Source organism: Pimephales promelas, chromosome 1 (assembly GCF_988280905.1).
Source record: "Pimephales promelas chromosome 1, fPimPro1.hap1.1, whole genome shotgun sequence".
Classification (NCBI taxonomy): Eukaryota; Metazoa; Chordata; class Actinopteri; order Cypriniformes; family Leuciscidae; genus Pimephales; species Pimephales promelas.
The window spans coordinates 3,983,137-4,005,011 of record NC_142769.1 but is presented as its reverse complement, the minus strand read 5'-3'; the positions used below and the strand labels follow the sequence as shown (position 1 = coordinate 4,005,011).

Sequence of the window (21,875 nt, the reverse complement as noted above, 5' to 3'; positions counted from 1 at the left end):
TTAAAAACGGAAGCACTTTATTTTACAGTCCTGTTCCCCATGTGCATATTAAGTATGTATTGTAGTAATTGCAATAACTGGGTTAAAACTATAGGTACTAACCCTGAATTACCTCTAAACTTACCCCATGTAGTTACAGTGATGTGAATAAGTTAGGACACCCATGCTAAAGTTGCCTAAAAAGAGGAATAAAAAAATCATCTTTTGGATATTGATCTTAATGCCTTAATTAGAAAAATGAGGAAAAATCCAACCTTTAAGGACACCAATTTTCTTTGTATAATGAATAATGTCTCATAAATAAATAAATGTTCTTCTTTAAAAATACAGGGTGCATAGGAAGAACATTATTCATTCATGGTGTCATTAAAGGTTGGATTTTTCCTTATTTTTCTAATTAAGGCATTAAGATCGATTTCCAAAAGATGATTTTTTATTCCTCTAGGCAACTTTAGCATGGGTGTCCTAATTTATTCACATCACTGTACTTTATTTTACCAGGTAAGAAAACTCTAAGTACACGTAAATGCACATACTGTAAAATAAAGTGCAATTGTAATTTATGTAACTAATCCTAAACCAAACCCTAACCCTAAAACATACATTCTGTTAATGAACAGTACTCAGTACTTATTTGTGTAATTACACTGTAACAATGACATTGGTCACATTTATTTTAAGGTGTCCTTTTTATACATTTAAGTACTGAGTATCAACATGGTTAGGATTAGGGTTTGATTTAGTGTTCGTTGCATGTAATTGTGCAGAATTTACTGTTATTAGTATGCATTTGTAACAAGGACACTGTAAAATAAAGTGTTACCATATTATTTGCGTGACTAATATTAATGAAATTTGAGAGGCCGATTGATTAATGGCAAATCTGTGTTTTCTCTTAGCTATTAAGGACAGCTTATCTGGATCTGCTAGATACACCGTTCCCATTGTTGGTGCATCTGAGGCCTCATCAGAAGACCTTTCGCCTTTGCCGACTTCATCTTCTCAAACTACGGACGAACCCCTGAGGCCTGTAACGCCCCCCTCCTGCATCATTAGCCCTCTCGTGGGTGATGTTCTCTCTCCCTTTAAGATCAGCTGCTCTGTGGATCCGTCTTTCTGCAAAGCCAGGCCCTGCGTGTTCTGCTTCAAAACTGCCCGTGGTGAGGAACGTGATTTTTATTCTAAATTTTGCTCTTCCTGATAAAAGTGAAATCAGCCCATGCATATAGAAGTTAACTCCTTGTACTTCGACCTATTTTGCAGGTCATTATTTTTACTGTGGCGCCGAGCCCACGGTGGAGTCGCTTTACCTCCCTCTAGGGAATGTACATAACAACTACAGTCTGGAAGTGGACATCACTGTTAGGAACGCAGCCGGTGTTACTGCTGACACTGCCGTAACCGCTTGGGTTTGTAGTTGAGCTTATTTGTTTAATAAAAATAACACTTACAATTCAGCTAAATGAATTAAACAGATGGCTCATTCTCCTATAACTCTGCCAGTAGTCCCTCAAACATGTAATAAATCACTGCCAAATTTCAAGAAATTATATTTTTCCACTTTTGGCCCAAAATGTCTGTAACGACTACACAGTGAGGGACCAGCACAGAGGATGAATATTCAGATAATATAACATAAATGTATGGCTTGTTTTAGTTTTTATCATTACTAATCTTGACCCTAATTCAACCCTGTCACACACAGTAAGTTTGCAATCTATATACGTATTTATGCTTGATAATATGATTATATGTCTGAGTAAATTCTAGTATACAAATTAAAAACTGAAATTCCTTTCAAAACATTTTCTGTGGCAGAAATTGTACATTTAGTACTATTTAGCCTATTTTGTCTCAAGAAAGAAAAAAATCAGTAATGAATAATAATCATTGATCATAAAAATAAAAAGTAAACGATGACATTGTAAACCAATAAATTCAATAAATGCAATATTTAGGTCAACCAATTATTTTTCTTTAAAAAATTCTTTTTTTTTTATTTATAAACCCTAACGGTCAAAATAATTAATTGGTTTGAGTAGGACAAACTTATAAATTCAACGAATTAGTTCAGTCAAATTAATTTTTATGAGTATTTAGCACTTTCTTTTTCTTTCAAGTTCACAGAACTGATGAATTTTAAGTAAACTGAACTGTTTCATTGTTTTGAGTTTTATGAAATTATTTATTTTAATTTAGACGAACTTAAGTTTAACTGAAACGGCTGGGATATCTATTTCCCAGCATGCTTTGCCGATGGCACTCGAAAGAGTGTAAATGCTAAAATTAAGTGCATTATAATGTATTTTTGTGTAAGATTAATGTTAAGTGTGAGATTTAGTAGTGATTAATGTTTTGTTATGCTAATTTAGAAGAATTTCTGTTAATGTTGCTTTAGAAAATTACCATCATGGTGACAAGTGGTGCATTTAGCTTGATTTAAGAGCAAATTATCCCTTTATATTATTACGCCCTTTACATTATAAGTGCTTCTGTGCTTGTAAGTGCTTATAACATACTGTTTCTAATATGTTAGCATGTACTACGTCAGCAGATTAGGTTTTAAAGCTAACTAAGTTTATACTATTAATAGTGATTTTTCAGTTCTGCCAACTTATTCGGGTTTAGATTTAAGTTATAGTAACTAATTAGTATTATTAACTTTATTTACCAAAGTTATCTTAACAATAAGTTATTGAGTTACTTGGAAACAAATCAAATATTTTTTTATGCTTAAATTGTTTGAGTTAATAAACTTAAATGATTTAAGGCAATCGGTTTCCTCAAACGGTTTGAGTTGTACTAACTCATCAGGTTTTACAATGTATTAATATGTGATAGTGATGAATGTGAACATGCAAATTTGCAACAAATTAAAAATAAAATAAAATTAATGTTTATATTTTGTTTTGCATTACATTGTGTCAGGGGGTTGTCTTATCTTACAGTAGTTTTCATTGTGTTCAGTTGCTATTTTTCTTCCTGGATCTCACTTGACCCTTATTAATCAGATCCTTAGCTCCTTTGCTTGCCCGATGTATTTCAGCTCTCGGTTTCAGTCCGTCCCTTGTCCTGTATTGTTTATGTTACGAGGTTGTGTTTCTCCATGTTATTCTCCAGTTTCGTGTTTTGGAAGTTTTAATTAAAGAGTATTTAGTTCATTCCTTTGTCATGTTTGTATCATCAGCCACATTGAGTGTAATCTATCAATGGATGTAGTATAAAGCCTATAATGATTTATTGTGTCTATCAAATTGCAGTACTAGGCTATGGGGACCATGTGACCATAACGTAAGAATTAGTCAGACAGATAAAATGAAAAGAGTGACAGCCAAGACAGAATTGTGGGAATGAAATTGTTGTGTATGATATTCCAGGTAAAGGACACCAGTACCAAGCACACAGTTGAAGATCTTCAGACACTGGTTTCCAGTCAGGTGTCTCAGCTGCAGAAACAAGGTCGACTCACTGGGCCAGCGGTAGCACAAATGTTCCAGTCGGTGTCCGACAGACTGAATGATGGATTACTTGACGAACAGCATGACGGTCTCAAAAAAGAGGTAGTCTGTAGGGAATATGCACATTCAGTGATATCTATATCCCCAATGTTTATTTTACCCCTCTGCCTTTAATTATTACATTGTTTAAATTAATATTTTTTTGCTGCGATTTTGTATTTGTAAAAATTTCAAATTTTCACAATACATATTGTTTCAAAGCAGCTTTACAGAAAGTGCATTTCAGAAATGTACATAACGTACAGTTAGTTAATCATTCTCATTAATGCAAATATCTTATCAACCAATCACATGGCGGTTGCTTCAATGCATTTAGGGGTGTGGTCCTGGTCAAGACAATCTCCTGAACTCCAAACTGAATGTCAGAATGGGAAAGAAAGGTGATTTCAGCAATTTTGAGCGTGGCATGGTTGTTAGTGCCAGACAGATTTTCACACTCAACCATTTCTAGGGTTTACAAAGAATGGTGTGAAAAGGGAAAAACATCCAGTATGCGGCAGTCCTGTGGGCGAAAATGCCTTCAGAGGAGAATGGGCCGACTGATTCAAGCTGATAGAAGAGCAACTTTGACTGAAATAACCACTCGTTACAACCGTTGTGAAGCCACAACACGCACAACCTTGAGGCGGATGGGCTACAACAGCAGAAGACCCCACCGGGTACCACTCATCTCCACTACAAATAGGAAAAAGAGGCTACAATTTGCAAGAGCTCATTAAAATTGGACAGTTGAAGACTGGAAAAATGTTGCCTGGTCTGATGAGTCTGGATTTCTGTTGAGACATTCAGATGGTAGAGTCGGAATTTGGCGTAAACAGAATGAGAACATGGATCCATCATCCATCACTTTAGGCCCCTTAGTGCCAATTGACATGATAACAGATTGATAACAGATCACTCTAAATTGTAATGTGGACTCGTGCATTTTCTTTAAAGCTGCTTTGAAATGATGTGTATTGTGAAAAGCGCTATACGAATAAATGTGAATTGAATATGTTGTAATTCTGAATAACCAAATCCAGTATGCATCTTCTGACCAAAGCTGAGACAAGAGATGTTGCTGAGTTTGAGTGTCGCCACAAGCTCCATTCCCCCAAAGAATCCAGCAGAGGTGCAGATGAGTGCTAATGTGGTTGCAGGCCTTACCACACAAGGTCGTGAACTGACCGGCACTGCGCAGGTACTTTGAAACAGTCTGGATGAATGTAGATGGTAGTAATACACCTCTTTCCTAACTTTCCAAACTGGCTACAGTTACAGGCAAGCTCTCTGCTGACAAACCTCAGTAAGTCCCTGGTCTATTTGACGCTTTCTGGTGAGGAGTCCTCTGAACATATACTGCAAGCGTCCACACCAATAATTGACGCTGTTAGTAACATCCTCAAAGTTTTCTCCAATACTTCTGAACAGGTACTACACGACACCCGAGCCATGCTTCCCGTGCTAATTTAAAACCATCATTCTTGACACTGTTTCATTCCCCTCTGTTACAGAGTGAGATCTCCAGTCATTTACTAAACACTGTGGACAATGTTCAGAGTGCCTTGTTGGCTGGGAAAAAGGTTAACCAGCAGCCCACCATACTGAGCACTTCAGTTTTTGGTTTATATGTCAACAGGTAAGAGAATAATGCAAACGAATTGTACAAAAGCACAAATATTAACATAATTTGCAGCCTAAGCCATAAGACAATTCATTCTGCTGTGATCTTTCAGAATATCACCAGATGGTCTTCAGAAACAGCCCTTTAACATTCAGAAGAACAGCTCTGCCAGTTTCATGCTCCCATCTCTGGGCTCCGATATTTTGTCTGCAGATGAACCAGTAGATGTACGGGTGAGTTGTGTGAATTTATTCATTTCGCAGATGCTTTTATACATTATTAGTGCTGTCAAACGATTAAAATATTTAATTGCGATTAATCGCATTAATGCCATAGTTAACTCGCGATTAATCGCAAATTTTTATCTATTCTAAATGTCTCTTGATTTCTTTTTGTCCCATTTCTTTTTTCTCATTTTAATGCACTTATCAACATGGTAAAGTGGATCGGCTTGCTTTGTGCAAATGTTTTTTATTGAAAACAAAATTGGCATATACTGGAGCTATTCTCACTATTCTCACTTGGAGCAAATAATCTCTCACACAATGTAACACTGTCCATCAATAAAAGGGTGAAAGAAATACTGACGAGGTCCTGATATTGACGAAGGGGCGGAGAATTCATTAAGCGGTATTTCATACTGGACGTGCTGCGATGATGATAGCTCAGTTCACAACGACAAAACACACGGATCACGTTGGTCTTGTCAATGGAACCATTTGGCAAATTTTTAATAGTAAACTTTCCATTCAGAAATCTCATTGGCATCCATTTCGGTGTCTAGCGCTCGTCATCCACTCAAAACGTAACGTTAATCAACTATTTGGCCGGCTCACAAGCCCAAACGAGTGTGTGCGGCGTGCCTGTTGTTTTGTTTACGGTCTAGCTAGATCCACTTGTGCTTTGGTCGACGAAGCAACAAAACGTCCTCGCGTGGCGCAAGCCATTGAAACGAATTGGTTTCATAGTGCCGTGCATGCCGCGTCCTGTTGCAAAAGCATGTGAAAGAAAACTACAAAGTTTGCTAGGCCAAAAAGACCGTTTATCACGCGATAAAAAAATTGATGTTGTTAAAATAGGTTTGCGTTAACGCAGTTAATAACACATTTGACTGACAGCCTAGTGATTATACATCCCGGTCTCATCTTAAGGAATCATATACTGACGATTTTGACATTTCGTCTACATCCAACGCACATGAAACCCTTTAGCGTCAATATGAGATGCAGATATATATATATAAGGCCAGAAGGTGCCTCCTAGCCTAAGCCTACCCATAACCGAACAAAGCTCTGTGCTCAATGAAAATATTTGTTTTCGTTTTTTAGCTGTTTATTGAAAATTAAAAAGGAATTTGTTTGGCCGGGTAGGGTTGTGAAGATCATTTCACTAGTAAGGAACTCAATCACAACTCAATCACCGACCTCAGGCTTCTGGAGGGGATGTAAATTTGTAAGAGGATGCCTAGCCCATGATTGTTCTGTATGCAGGCTTCAATGTCTTGAACCAGAGGCCAGTGAGGAGAGATTAAGAGAGGTGTAATATGGGCTGTCTTGGGGTAATTAAAGTTCTGTAGCATTTGTAGATGTTTGATTATACATGTTAGATATCCTGCCAGAAGAACATTATAATAGTCTACAAGTTACAAGGAACTGGATGGAGAGTTTTAGAAAGCCCTGATATTCCTAATGTTGTGCAGTGCAAACCTTCATGACCATGCTGTCTTTGCAAAGAGTTTTTTGAATGTCAATTAGATTACCGAAAGGTTTCTGGCAGATCTGGTTGAAATTATTGTTGAACTGTTGGAGTGGCCGGAAAGACAAGAAACCTCTTCGATAGATTGAGTTGGAGATGGGATTGTCTAATTGTAATAAAAAGTAGGATTGTGCGCATAACAGTGGTGGGAAAAACCATGTGCCTGTACAAAAGTTCCCAGTAATGTAGTGTATATGGAGAAGACTACAGGCCCAAGCATGGGCCCTTGTGGTACCCCGTGACTAGTTGATGTGTTTCAGACACCTTTCCCTAAGGGAAACGAGACGTCCCTAAGGGGTAAGATTCAAAGATTAGATTTCTGTAATGCTAATTTATTCTTGAACCTATTACAGATGACAAGTTATGGAAAAAATCCATTCTCATGGTGTGAGGGCGACCGTATCAGTGGATCAGTGGGGTCTCTTTCTCTTACCAAAATGAATGGCTCTGTGATTACAGTGGCAAATCTCACTGAGGAGATTGAGGTAAAAGAAGATTGTCAGAAAGTGTCCAAAAGCTTGGCTACTGTAATTATAAAACATCCAGACCTTATCTATCTTTTTTTCAATTTCTAGATTCTCCTACCAAGGACGGATATGGCAGAGGTCAACCAAACTCTTTTGGAGCTTGGAAACTTCAGCACTGTGGTCATTAATGTGAATGCACCCAATGTATTTCTGGTTTTCAAGTTAGACCCCTCAGATGAGATCCCTCTGCAGTTGCTCCTGGGTTTTCAGGAGTACCCCAATGATACAAATTACGAGGCTCGGATCCAATTGCCTCAAGGGGGCAACTCTGAAGGTTATTAACAATTCAACAGAATTTATGAAATAATATTAGCAAAAGATATTTATTCTGGGGTTTTTTTGTGGCGCAGAGGAGAGGTACACATGGGTGCTTAACCCTGGGGAGATGACAGTGGAAGTAGGCGTTTACTATCTTCTGGTGAGGCCTGTTGTTGGTGCAGGGGTGAAGTCGACAAATGCCTCCGTTTTAATCACGACCATTGCTGCTCACTGTTTGTATTGGGATGAGATGAAGGCCAATTGGAGTGGTGATGGCTGTAGGGTAAGCTGAACAACCAATGTCTTTTAAGGACTGTCACACTGACAGTGATTTTATTGCTGGACGTCACCAAATGGCTATACTATTGGACTTGACTCTTAGAAGAAATGGTTCTATTTAGAACCAGAAATGGTTCCATCCCCCGCTTCATATATGGAACTCCAAAATGGTTCTATATAGAACCATTTTTTTGGTAAAAGGTTCTATTGGCCAAGTACAGAACCCCAGGGTTCTATATAGAACCCAGAGGAACCCTTTTTTTATAGAAAATAACTAAGTGACTTCCACTTGGTATGTCGGTGCAATCACTCTTGGTGTGAACACCCCTTTACACTGAATAAGCATGTCATTTATTCAGAGGACCTCATGGTTCGAGCCTTACTTCTTTTTCAGGTTGGCCCTCGTACTACAAGATTGGTTACTCAATGCCTATGTACCCATTTGACCTTTTTTGGAAGCTCTTTCTTCGTAATGCCCAACGTGGTTGATGTGTCCCGCACCGCCGAACTCTTTGGGACCTTCGTCGACAACCCGGTGGTGGTGTGTTTTGTAGGTGCCATTATCCTGACTTACCTGTTGGTTGTGATTTGGGCACGAAGAAAGGACATTCAGGATGCAGTCAAGGTTTGCTGGTTTTCTTAAAGATCCAGTTTGAGATAATATTAATAAGAATAACGTCTTTGTTTAACTTTAATGTTAATCTGGCAATTTAAAGGTGAAGGTCACAGTACTTGAGGACAATGATCCCTTAGCTGAATATCGTTACTTGTTGAGTATCAACACAGGACATCGTCGTGGGGCCTCCACCTCCTCTCAGGTTAGTGCCGACCATATTTTGTTGCAGCACACTTTTGTGTCGTTTAAAATGAACACTGCCGTAACATTGTTCCAGGTGACGGTGACTCTACAAGGCACAGAGGGAGAGAGTGAACCTCATCATTTGACTGACCCTGAAAAGCCAGTGTTTGAAAGGGGAGGACTGGACATATTCTTGTTGACCAGCCCTTACTCACTGGGAGAGCTACAAAGTATCAGGCTCTGGCATGACAACTCAGGACAGCATCCTTCTTGGTAAAGTTAATGGGAAATGTGTCACGCAGTACTTTCAGGGAGGCATGTTGTTTTTGTCTGTGTAAGTTCAGTACTTCCTGAACATGACTCTTTGTAATTGTTACAGGTATGTTAACAAAGTAATGGTACAAGACCTGAAAACTGGGCAGAAGTGGCACTTCCTGTGCAGCTCGTGGTTGGCCATTGACTTGGGAGAATGCACACTAGATAAAGTGTTTCCAGTTGCAACAGAAATGGACTTGAAACGGTTTAGGTATGTAGCTGTGAGATGACAAAAGCGTTTGGGACATGTTTGGTAACAAAAATAACTAATTATAATTTTGTGGTACAAAATGTTTAGTATTTTCTCATTAATGCTTAATATTGTCTTCAAATTTTACAGCAATTTGTTCTTCATGAAGACTGCAAAAGATTTCCGTGATGGTCACATCTGGTTCTCTGTAATCAGTCGTCCCCCAAGTAGTAATTTCACACGGGTACAGCGTGTCTCCTGCTGTTGTTCCCTGCTGCTCTGCACCATGTTGACCAGTATCATGTTCTGGGGTGTCCCATCAGACCCCTCAGAGCAGACCATGGACCTAGGTATGGCCAATATAACATGTCTTCAACTAGAAAGCTCTTATCAGCCATGTAGAACATGTCCATCCATAGCTGTGTCCCAATACAGAGGCTGCATCCTTCGAAGGATGTAGATTTCAGGGGCCACACCTTCAACTAACTAAAGGGCATTTCATTTCATTTACACGATGGGAAAACGCAGATATTTCGCTGCGTTTTGCCCTCTCATTTACACGAAAACGCCGTTTTTATCACAGAAAACGATTATTTCTAAAAACTCCGGCCAAAGTGGAGATTTCCGAAAACGCCGGTTATGTGTTGTAGTGTGAACTGGGAGAAAAGGCGTTTTAGGTTCTCTCTTGTCGATTCTGAGGATTCTGATTGGCTTGAATGGCTTTATCCTTAACCCCTACACTGCCGCCAATAGGTTTGGCATAGTTATGATGGCGCTCGACGGCGTATTTATGCGGGTGTGTAAACGATGTTATTTTTGAAAACGGAGAGGGGGAAATATTCGTTTTGCTAAATACCCGGCTTAGTGTAAACGTGGCCAAAGTCAAACCAATCATGTCTAAATGTATACATTTTGAAGCCTATATAAAGTTTAAAAAACCACAAGCAGACACAATAAAGTTTAAGAAACCACAAGCAGGTTATAACTGGTGTGTTATGTCATAGATCAAAACATGAAATCATTTAGAGGCTTTGTTAACCACAGACCTTATTTTAGGCGATTTAGCAAAATCCCATTCAAAAAACCCATAGACTTTAGGGCGAGGGAACCGGAAGTGCTAAAATGCTAACTCACTTCCGCGTTTTGGCCTACAAAGTGACATCATAACTTCAGCACTCTGTTACATTTATAATAATGTGATTTCTGTCTTTGCATGGGTTACAGGTAAGATTGAGTTCACCTGGCAACAGGTCATGATTGGCATCCAAAGTTCCATTATCATGTTTCCTATCAATCTCCTTATTGTGAGCATCTTCAGAAATGCTCGTCCAAGAGAGCAAAAGTCTGAATTGTCTTCAAAGCAGCATTCAAAGACAGATTCCACAAAGCAAGCCAAAACTGGACGTGTTTCTCCAAATCGGCCTTCACACTATAATCACAAGGATATCACACCTGACACTGTGATGAAGGCAAGTCCTACTCAAGAATTTGACCCAGCATAGGTTAATTTCTCACTCATAACGATCGCTGTTTTATGACTTTTTGATATATATTTTTTTCAGGACATCAAACGAATAGCACAGTCACTCTATAAGGTCATGAGAATACCCGTTCCACGGATAGAACTGGACTCCACCAAAACAGATATTAACAATCTGCTGTCATTGGTTGAAGAGATCATTTGCCAACACAATCAAGTTGGAAATGAGTTTTACACTGACTCTTCTAAAAAGGAGCAAACTCTTGTGGCTTCCCTTGGGTGTATAAATCTAAAAGGTGAGTCCATCCAAAACAGCCTATATAATATGTCTTAGCTCCAGACAATGTGAAACATGAACTTGAAAGTCAATTAAAACTTTAGTTAGAAAACCACTGGCATTTGTAAGGTTGGGTTAGATAGAGCAGCCCTAACTTTGGTGAGTCTCATTTGATAACTAAAGCAATATTTTATTAGTTATTTTCAAATGGAATTGGGAGTATTCCAAGTTCCTAGTTGTCTGGAATGCAGTATGACTGGAATACTTTGAGGCTGAAAGTGGAGCATTCCCACCTCCATTCACACTCCCACTTGAGTATCCCAAAGTCCTTTTAGGCAAGTCATGCCACTCGGCCGCCATCTTGGCAACGCCTCCGGGCAGCTATTTCGGACTAACAAGACCAGGCTCCATCTAAATGAATGGGCAGAGACTCAGAACTGCACTTTCACTGGTCACCGGGACATAAAAAACTGCATGTATAAACAACAGTAAAATGATAAAAATCACTAAAAATGACTTTCTGATGACTTTGCCCCAAAATAAGATTTAAAACACCTTTTCAAAAAAAATGGACAGAGCGACCCCACTGATTTCAATGGAGAAGCCTGAAGCCCGATTATTGCACTTCCAGTCTGATGTCTGAGCGACTGCACAGGCTCAAACTGAGCGTGACGACAGTCTGACAGTTTTTAATCTTCTAGTAGCTGTGCCAAGACAAATCTGAATCACCTAATTCCTCAAAAACGTTGAAATATTTTGTCCCGTTGCTTTTATGGACTCTCTATTTATGGGCTTCTACCTTGACTTTGTGCCTCCATGTCCCCCCGATTGCCTCATAGACAGTAAAAGATTGCTCGCGAGCTTCTCCTTTTGTCTATACGGTAATGTCTCTATTGCGCGACAGAAAGTCCCGTGGTTATGACGCAATCTTTAGCCTATTTTTATAAAAACGGCTTCTACGGGCTGTAACGTAAGATACAAACTAATGGAGCTTATTATACATTGCCGTGTTTCTTTAGGAATAAAGAAAGGATAAATGAAGTCTTTGGACGCCTCAGATGTATAGTTATTCGCAGTCAAAGTGACGCCAAAATCAATGGGAGTCAATGGGATGCTAACAGCAGGTGAAGTTATACTACAATGGCGGCTCCCGCGAGGCTTCAACTTCCGGCTGATGGATTACCCCACAGGTTATACTTTTACTACGCATGCGCAAGGGTTCTCTCCCTCCAGTCGTGCACGTGCTACACAGTATGTGCGCGCTCTTGCACGCTAGCTCTAGATTCCAGGAGATTTGAACTAATTTGCGGGCATCAGGGAGCCGCTATCAATCTGCGGGAGACTCCCGGAACTTCTGGGAGACTTGGGATGTCTGATATTTACACAACTCACGCATACACTGTATATAAATTCTTTTCAAACAGTAACGTATTTTCCGCTGTCGCAAACCTTAACTGTGCGCATGCGTCGGTGGAACCAGACCATAGGCTTAAATGTTTCCCGGCTTGACTATTAAAATCAGCCAGTTGGCCTTCCAGCGGGAGGGGCGGGACATATGCATACGACCGCCATCTTTGGTGTTACGGGTTTTCCCTATATAGTTGTATTAAGGATTGAGGAAGTGGCATGTCTCTATATAAATAGTCTCTGGTATCTCCACCTCCAACTTTGAATGGATCTCAGCATACATACAATTATATGTGAAACAATATTTTTTGTTCCTCTTGCAGAGAGCAGTATTTATGAGAGCTCAGAGCGAAGTGAAAAACACAGCATCTACAGCCAGTATCTCTACAAACAACTCCAAAATGTGGAGAAAGAGCTGCGACTGCTGGGGCCTTCATCCTTCTCTAAGCCAGATGGCTACAACCGGGCTGTATTGCAGGTCCAAGGCATGAAGAACCTACTTGAACCTCATGCCTCCTCCAGTGGTCTGCATACTCGTAGCTCCAGCCCAACAGAGGGCAGCAAAAAGTGTTGTCAGAAAGGCTTGCCCTGGTGGTTTGTGTTCGTTGGTTGGTTTCTTGTTATAGCCACCAGTGGCGTTTCAGCATACTTCACTATGATATATGGGTTGACCTATGGCAAGGATCGCTCCATTAGCTGGCTCATCTCAATGGTGGTGTCATTCTTTGAAAGCCTCTTCATCACTCAACCTGTAAAAGTAAGAGATGGAATAAAAATACAATTCTTCACCCTTTAAGAGTGTATTTATCTGTATTGTACATTACCAATTCCTGTAAAGCTTGTGGTTACATGATTGTCCACTAGTTGTTTTGTTCCTACAGAGACTTGTTGACCTTGTATTGGGTTCATTAGGTACTGGGCTTTGCAGTCTTTTTTGCTTTGGTACTCAAAAATGTTGATCAAGAGGAGTATGGAGATGTCACGATTGACGGGACTCTACCCAACACCGGTAACGAGTGCATTTACAGTATCTTCTTAGGTAGTCACATTACTAGTGTGGCAAACTTCAGATAAAACGTCTGTCCACAGATGATCCTGATGCAGTCAGAATTGCCAGGAGAGACAGCACATGTAGTTTCTATCAGCCTCCACCTCCCACCGACATAGAAAGGATGAAAAACAACATGATCAAGGAGCAGAAAGTTTTCGATCTCATCCGGGAGATTCTCAGTAAGAAGGACACAATTACTCTTTGATTGATTGAAAGATCAGCTTGTTTGACAGCCTTTTATTACATTGCAGTTTATGTGGGATTCCTGTGGATGCTTCTCTTGGTCGCATATGGTCAGCGAGATCCAAATGGGTACTACCTCACTCAACACATCCGGCAGAGCTTCAGCAGCGGCATTTCAGAGAGTATGAACCATAAAGAAATTTTCAACTGGGCAAAATCCTCCTTGCTCGGCAATCTGTTTGGGAAATATCCAGGTAGTCCTTCAGTATGTATACTTGATCAAGGTTAAAATCTGCGTGTTTATTTTACCTCTAGACCTAAATGTACTTTGTTGTATGTTACCTTTTCAGGCTTCATAACCGATGGAAACTCAAAACTTGTTGGCAACGCTCGACTACGTCAGGTTAGGGTGAAAAAAGACTCTTGTGAAATTGCCAAGACCATGCAGTTGACTATTCCTGATTGCCATGCTCCTTACTCCTGGGAAGCGGAGGACATGAGCTCTTATGGTCCAGGCTGGAACCAGACTATAAATGTGAATGGCTATCCGACTCTACCCACACCGTGGCACTACCAAACTCAGGCCAAACTCCGGGCAAAATCAGTTTGGGGTGGATTGGCCCTTTATAGGGGTGGAGGATTTGTGGTGGACCTAGGTCCGGATAAAAAGAATGCTAGCAGGTAGCATAATGAGTAACAATATTGGCTCTTTTCCACTACACAGTACCAGCTCAACTCGACTCGACTCGGCTCGGCTCGCCTTTGTTTGGTTTTCCACTGTGTAAAAGTTGTACCTGTACCTGCTTTCAGGTACTTTTTTTGTACTACCTCCGGCAAGGTTCTGAGCGAGCTAAGGCGAGCTGAGCCGGTACTAAAATGTCACGTTGCTGATTGGTCCGAGAGAATCGTCACCATTCACTGCGTCATCATTGCACGCGCCAGATGGAGTATCCAGAATAACCCAGCTATTTTTAAATAGTTTGGCCAGAGATAGTCACTAAACTAACTACTATTATTACGGCAACTCGGAAGAATACGCCGTGGTTGGTTGTTGGTTGCAAAATAGAGGATCCTGAGAGAGCGTGATGGGGCAATGAGGAACGAAAGGCGTCGTTATGACGACCGGGTACTGTCTGCAATGGAAAACGGAACGAAAAGCGAGCCGAGTCGAGCTGGTACTGCTAATGGAAAAGCACCATATGAAATATACTAACACAATCTCATCCCAGAAGTCATATAACTGACGTCTTGGGACGTCTTTTGATCATACGTCAATATCCGCCTTTTTAGGGCCCCCTTAAACGTCGGTAGATGACGATCCCGGGCCGTCATACAACTGACGCTTTACCTTTAACGTCAGTTAGGTGACGGGGTAGGTTTAGGCCTGGGGTAGAGTTAGGATCCGACAACGTCATCTACCGACGTTTAAGGGGGCCCTAAAAAGGCGGATATTGACATATAGGTCAAAAGACGTCAGTTATATGACGTCTTGGGATGAGACTGCGCTGAATCTACAGTAGTCGTAGTAGTACAGTAGTCAACATTTGATGTGGATCAAAAAAGTTCATCAAAGTTGTCCTAAGACAAGAATGGTTATTGTTGAAATTCACGTATAACTTCGATGACCTTGATGATCCGCTTCAAATGTTGACTACCGTAGTTTCAAGTAGAAGTCAGAACAAGCGATCTTTTCTTTCCCATCCTACAGACTTCTAGAGTACCTTCTTGACGACATCTGGCTGGACGTGTATACACGGGCTGTCTTTGTGGAGTTCACCGTTTATAATGCAAACGTGAACCTCTTCTGCATTGTGACTCTCATATTTGAGACCACAGGAGTAGGTAAGGCATCTCCTGTTGAAATTCTCATAAGATTGTCATGTTCTCAAAGACAGGACTCACGGTAATTTTATTGTTTTTGCAGGCGCGTTTCAATATCGCAGTGAGGTGCAGACTGTCCATCTTTATCAGTCCACTGGTGGCTTTCATGTGTTTGTTATGGCATCAGAGGCCATCTATTTTCTCTTCATTCTCTACTACATGTTTGTGCAGGTCAGCTCCCCCATGGAACACTAACATAAGATGGTGAAATTTGCATCAGTGAAGTTATAATACACAATATCTTCTGGATTTTAACAGGGCAAACTAATGAAGCAGCAGAAATGGGCATATTTTAGAAGCAAGTGGAATCTTTTGGAATTGGCCATCATTATTCTAAGTTGGAGTGCATTATCTGTGTTTGTCAAGAGGACAATCTTGGGGAACCGGGACATTGACTACTACCAAAATAACAAAGACATGTGAGTGAAAGTCTTAAACTCTTCCAGATCAATGACTATGTTCGTAAATGGGATGCTACACTTCTTCATACTGCAATTTATGCAACTGCTTCTCAAACAGGTTTGTCAGTTTTTATGAGACGGCCACGGCAGATGCTGTACTGGGCTATCTAATAGCCTTCTTGGTTCTGCTGGCCACCATCAAGCTGTGGCATCTGCTGAGACTCAACCCCAAGCTACACATGATCACATCTACACTGCAGCGAGCATGGACAGAGATCTCAGGCTTCATCGTGGTCATGACCATCATGTTTTTGGCCTATTCCATTGCTGTGAGTATCATACTCCCTCACAATTCGTGGAATCTAGACAACCATCAGGGGCAACAACAAAGGCAGCTCTTGGAGGGCCACAATTCTAGAGTTTAGTCCCAACACACCTACCTATGGACGCTTGGGTAACACTTTACTTGAAGGGGTGTGCATAAGACTGACATGACACCTTCATGATCAATATGAAGGAGGGTTTAACTGTCATTTGCTCAATTATGACATTTTTAATGCAAATATGACATTGTTTGAGATGTCTTGGTAATGACAAACATGACATAGCAGATTAATTATCAAACTTAAGAAACCACTTAGTTTTATTGGTTAACATTACATTAAACTGTCTTGGGGTTGGTTTTGACATTGGCTGTCATGAGTAGGGTTGGGTATCGAGAATCGAGTGGAACTGGGACTAACTTTTTGTTTTTCCCGGAATCGTTCAAAAGTTAAAATTTCGATTCCTAGTTTCGATATTCACAGTCCGCCGAGCGGAAGAAGAAACCGCTGAACAACACCAACGAAGAAGCGTCTACCGGAAGTGTTAGCATAACCGCGTGAGTCGAACATGAGTAGCTTACATCGGCGGTCCAAAGTGTGGCTTCACTTTTCTAAAAATAACGAAATCTCAGCAAAATGCAAAATTTGTGACAAAAGGAGTATTTGTGACAGAAGGAGTATTTCCTTCAGAAAAGATTATTTCCTTCAGAAAGACCGTTGGTTAGCAACGTTAGCTTAACTTTTTTGACCCTGCCTCTTAAAAGAATCGGAATTGAGAATCGTTAGGAACCGGAATCGAAACAAGGAATCGGAATCGGAATCAGAATCATTCAAATTCAAACGATACCCAACCCTAGTCATGAGGTCATTATAACCGTCATGAATATTTTTGGAGACCTCGACTACAGTGCTACTAATTGAATTTGTCATTAAAAAGTTATAATGGCTTCATGACAGCCAATGTCAAAACCAACCAACCACATGACAGTTTAATGTAATGTTAACCAATAAAGCTAGGTGGTTTCTTACGTTTGATAATTAATCATGTTTATGACAGGTTGTGTTGTCTTAGTAATGTCAACTGACACTGACAGGTTATGATGAATTGGTTTATGTCAAGGTGTCACAACAAAGACATCTCAAACAATGTCATATTTGCATTAAAAATGTCATAACTGACGAATTAATGACAGTTGTCATAAACATGCATAAAACTTTCAAGTAATGTGTTACCGAAGCTTGTTTCCACCACAGAATAAGTAAAAAAGGCACTTGCCACGTTTTCTCTCACAATTGCGAGTTTACATTTTGAAATTCTGAATTGCGTGGTATAAAGTCGCAATTGCGATTCTTAAAGAGTAACTAAACCCTAAACCAACTTTTTTTAGTTAATGATCTGTAAGAATGGATCTTTGTCAATACCAGTCATTGATTCGAGTAACTTTTTGACATTTGTGTATAAAGTGTTTATTTCTACAATATATGGTGTAAAACGTCTTAGTGCTGCCCTCTTCAGGTTGAACGGTGGATACTGCAGTTGATGTTAGCGGTTCTTCGTGATGTACGCAGGTTTCAGCTCACCACGCGAGCTACGCCCTTGGCAGTATAAAACCAGCTTGTTCGTCAAAACCACTTTAGCTAGTCAGGAGATGGAATTGCGAGTATTGAAAACGATCAGGATAGAGTGTTTTAGCATCTATTTCGTCATCTCTATCTCCGCTGGGGTCAGCCCACTTTTTCAGCATTTTCAAATATTGCCAGTGGGTGGAGTCAGGCTCTGACCAAGGGTTTAGTTACCTAGTAACTAAACACTTAACCAACTTTTTTTAGCTAATGATCTGTAAGAATGGATCTTTATTAATACCAGTCATTGACTCAAGTAACTTTTTTGACATTTGTTTATAAAGTGTTTTATTTCTACAGTATATGGTGTAAAAACGTCTTAGTGCTGCCCTCTTCAGGTTGAACGGTAGATACTGCAGTTGAATTTTCCTATTGGATGTTCCGTACTTTGTGACGTACGCAGGTTTCAGCTCACCACGCGAGTATAAAAACCATCTTGTGTCGTCAAAACCACTGTAGGGAGTCAGGAATTGGAATTGCGAGTATTGAAAACGATCAGGATAGAGTGTTTTAGCATCTATTTCATAATCTCTATCTCCGCTGGGGTCTGCCCACTTTTTCAGCATTTTCAAATATTGCCAGTGGGTGGAGTCAGGCTCTGACCAGGGGTTTAGTTACCCTTTAAAGTCAGAATTGTGGGATATAAACTTGCACTTTATAACTTTATAACTCGCACTTCTGAGAAAAGATCTCAATCGTTAGATAAAAGTCGTAATTATCTTTTTAAAGAGTAACTAAACACTTAACCAACTTTTTTTTGTTAATGATCTGTAAGAATGGATCTTTATTAATACCAGTCATTGATTCGAGTAACTTTTTTTGACATTTGTTTATAAAGTGTTCTGTTTCTACAACATATGGCGTAAAAACGTCTTAGTGCTGCCCTCTTCAGGTTGAACGGTGGCTACTGCAGTTGAATTTTCCTATTGGATGTTCCGCACTTCGTGACATACGCAGGTTTCAGCTCACCACGCGAGTATAAAAACCATCTTGTGTCGTCAAAACCACTGTAGGGAGTCAGGAATTGGAATTGTGAGTATTGAAAACGATCAGGATAGAGTGTTTTAGCATCTATTTCGCCCCCTCTATCTCCGCTGGGATCTGCATTTTCAAATATTGCCAGTGGGTGGAGTCAGGCTCTGACCAGGGGTTTAGTTACCCTTTAAATGTTTTATTCTGTGGCGGAAACAAGCATTCATGCCTACCTTTCCAAGTAATCCGAAAGATCGTGATTAGCTGGATCAGGTGTGTAGGGTTTAATTAGGGTTGAAGCTAAACTCTGCAGGACTGGGAACCTTCTGGATCTGGCCTACAAGCTCCTGAAAGTAGAAAGTAGCAGTTCACACTACACCAGGGGTGCCCAATCCTGCTCCTGGCGATCGACTGTCCTGCACAGTTCATCTCAAAACGTAATCAAACACACCTGAAGCAACCAATTAAGGTCTTCAGGATCACATTCAGGTGTGTTTGATTAGGGTTGGAGATGAACTGTGCAGGACAGTCGATCGCCAGGAGCAGGATTGGGCACCCCTGCACTACACGATACAAACTGAAATTCAAGTTATTTGATTGCCACCATAGCTCTCATTTGTATAAAACGCATTTATTTTGATGGCGAGACCTAAGAACCATTGCTATTTGATGCCAATTTTGAGTATCAGAACATTTGCATGCGTTGGTGTGGCGATGCACATTTAGGTTTGTCCGAAATGTTTACATTTTGTATCCCATTAGTGCAATTTAATTTACGGTTGGAGGCTCTACTCGTACAGGACTCTGCTTGAGGCTGCACAGACCATTATTTGCCTACAACTAGGTATCTTTAACTACGATGAGGTAAATATACTGGCCTATACTGAATTACACTGCCATTCTGGTTGAGAACTTTTATTATTCATTGGATCATTTCCTTCTACCTGCAGGTTTTGGATTACAATCCAGTTCTGGGTGCTTTCCTGATCGGATCCTGTATCATATTCATGACGTTTGTAGTGCTCAACCTCTTTATATCCGCGATATTGGTGGCTTTCAATGAAGAGCAACTTCATCCCACAGTAAATCTCTCATAATCAATGAATCTAAATTTGTCACCTTTCTAAATCAGTTAATTGAATGGTCATCTATTTTTCCTCAGCCCTCTGAAGAAGAGGAGATCGTGGATCTGATGCTGATGAAGATCTGCAGTCTTCTTGGCATCAAGTGCAAGAAAAAGCTTATGGATGCAGATGATTCAAAGACTACAGCTTCAACCATATCGTAGAAATGATGCTTATCTTTATAACCATGTGATAGTCAATCAAAGCTTTGTTGTAAAATGCCTCTTGGTCTTTGGATATTTAGTAATTGTTCTTGCACATTACTAGACTCTTAAAAAGATTATTCCATTTATCTTGCAGATTAGGTCGATTGGGACGTTTGTCAATGCTATTATTACAAATATTAAGCATGAAATGTGGAACTCTGGCTGGTCATTTTTGCCCTAATACATCACTGAATAGCATCTCAGATTTCATCTCAAGTCAGATTTTCTGAGTGGATAGCAGATTAATTATGTTTCCAGTGAACAAAACATGTAGTAAAGTGACCATCTGGGAAATCGTTCAAGCTATTTAAACCAACACATGAGGGGATCTGAATCATATACATCAGCAATGTTTCTGCCGAGGAGAAAAAAAACAACTTTTGCTGATAATTTTCTCACCCCCCATGCCATCCAAGATGTCCATGTCATTGTTTCTTTAGAAAAGAACTTAAGGTTTTTGATGAAAACATTCCAGCATTTTCTCCACTTCAGTGGGAACCAAACGGCTCAAGGTCCAAAAGACAGTTTCAGTGGAAACTGCAAACTGTTCAAAGGGCTTTAAACAATTCCAGACGATGAATAAATAAATAAATAACAAAGTTTATGTTTGTTATGCGTGTTTGTGACTCTCCTTTTCGAACTCGTTCATCAAAACGGACAAATCTTTTTCCGAGTCAATTCGTTCTTTGAATGAACCAAATGACTCGGAATATTCGTTCATTTTGATGAACAAGTTCAAACAGGAGAGTCACAAACGTGCTTCACAGAACAGAGCAAGCCTAGCATTTGAGCTTATAAAACTTAAACTTTGTTATTTATTTATTAAATGAGCGATTGTTTCGCTTGATAAGACCCTTATTCATCGTCTGGAATCGTTTAAAGCCCTTTGAACAGTTTACAGTTTGCACTGAAACTGTCATTTGGACCTTGAACCGTTTGGTTCCCAATGAAGTCCATTATATGGAGAAAAATCCTGGAATGTTTTCATCCAAAAAAAATTATTTTCGACTGAAGAAATAAAGATATGGACATCTTGGATGACATGGGGGTGAGTAAATTATCAGCAAAAGTTGTTTTGAAAAGTGACCTACTCCTTTAAGTCTCCTTTTTTTATGTAGCAAGTCAAGCAATACAAATTGACCTAAAAAAAACAAAACATGAAAAATACCATGAAAAACTTGAAAAAGAAGCAACTTTGTATGTACCTATGCCATTATAAATGTAAAGAATGGTCCAGACATAGCAAAAAGAACTAAATCAATCAGTCTTGCAAATCATTTTGGAACAAGTTTGGAGACTTTTCCTCCCATTGGTTTAATTGGCACTGTTTTTGCAACTACCAGTATCTGTAATGTGTTGAGTCTGTCGTGTGAAATTTGGCTTTCTTATTGGACAGGCATTACTGGTGGTCTGTCTTTAGTTTTGCGCTTTACCTTGTTAAATTCAGATTTTGCTTCACTGATGCAAATTACGTCATCATATTTCAGTATTTCATTCGAGAACTGACCAACACAGCAACATGACATCATGACTTTTGCGTAAACATATACGCCACTTTCGCGCCAGGTGGCGTGTTATCTCTACGCATTTTGAGCTATCCGCGTGTATTTGCGTGTATGTCTACGCCATTAACGTCCGCGTCATTCCGCGTGTCTGTACACGCAGTCAAATCTCCAGTCATAAATGCCATTAACCCCAGTGAC

General features: G+C 39.9%; 1 protein-coding gene across 2 annotated transcripts in view; it reads left to right on the top strand.

Moving 5' to 3' along the window:
* The window catches only part of pkd1l2a (polycystic kidney disease 1 like 2a), a 41,346-nt gene extending 21,037 nt beyond the window's left edge, over positions 1 to 20,309 (top strand). For both annotated transcript variants that reach the window (XM_039690743.2, XM_089117722.1), the window contains exons 13-41: positions 900 to 1,160; positions 1,264 to 1,409; positions 3,378 to 3,560; positions 4,561 to 4,698; positions 4,773 to 4,928; positions 5,012 to 5,136; positions 5,234 to 5,354; positions 7,230 to 7,361; positions 7,452 to 7,677; positions 7,754 to 7,944; positions 8,335 to 8,565; positions 8,657 to 8,758; positions 8,834 to 9,012; positions 9,119 to 9,265; positions 9,395 to 9,594; positions 10,469 to 10,713; positions 10,807 to 11,020; positions 12,732 to 13,165; positions 13,321 to 13,417; positions 13,498 to 13,638; positions 13,711 to 13,896; positions 13,993 to 14,323; positions 15,351 to 15,484; positions 15,567 to 15,694; positions 15,782 to 15,942; positions 16,043 to 16,253; positions 19,605 to 19,706; positions 19,793 to 19,924; positions 20,005 to 20,309. In XM_039690743.2, the coding sequence (XP_039546677.2) occupies positions 900 to 1,160; positions 1,264 to 1,409; positions 3,378 to 3,560; positions 4,561 to 4,698; positions 4,773 to 4,928; positions 5,012 to 5,136; positions 5,234 to 5,354; positions 7,230 to 7,361; positions 7,452 to 7,677; positions 7,754 to 7,944; positions 8,335 to 8,565; positions 8,657 to 8,758; positions 8,834 to 9,012; positions 9,119 to 9,265; positions 9,395 to 9,594; positions 10,469 to 10,713; positions 10,807 to 11,020; positions 12,732 to 13,165; positions 13,321 to 13,417; positions 13,498 to 13,638; positions 13,711 to 13,896; positions 13,993 to 14,323; positions 15,351 to 15,484; positions 15,567 to 15,694; positions 15,782 to 15,942; positions 16,043 to 16,253; positions 19,605 to 19,706; positions 19,793 to 19,924; positions 20,005 to 20,130 (5,180 nt within the window). In that variant the 3' untranslated portion in view covers positions 20,131 to 20,309. The remainder of the gene's footprint in view (positions 1 to 899; positions 1,161 to 1,263; positions 1,410 to 3,377; positions 3,561 to 4,560; positions 4,699 to 4,772; positions 4,929 to 5,011; positions 5,137 to 5,233; positions 5,355 to 7,229; positions 7,362 to 7,451; positions 7,678 to 7,753; positions 7,945 to 8,334; positions 8,566 to 8,656; positions 8,759 to 8,833; positions 9,013 to 9,118; positions 9,266 to 9,394; positions 9,595 to 10,468; positions 10,714 to 10,806; positions 11,021 to 12,731; positions 13,166 to 13,320; positions 13,418 to 13,497; positions 13,639 to 13,710; positions 13,897 to 13,992; positions 14,324 to 15,350; positions 15,485 to 15,566; positions 15,695 to 15,781; positions 15,943 to 16,042; positions 16,254 to 19,604; positions 19,707 to 19,792; positions 19,925 to 20,004) is intronic.
* Positions 20,310 to 21,875: the final 1,566 nt, after the last annotated feature.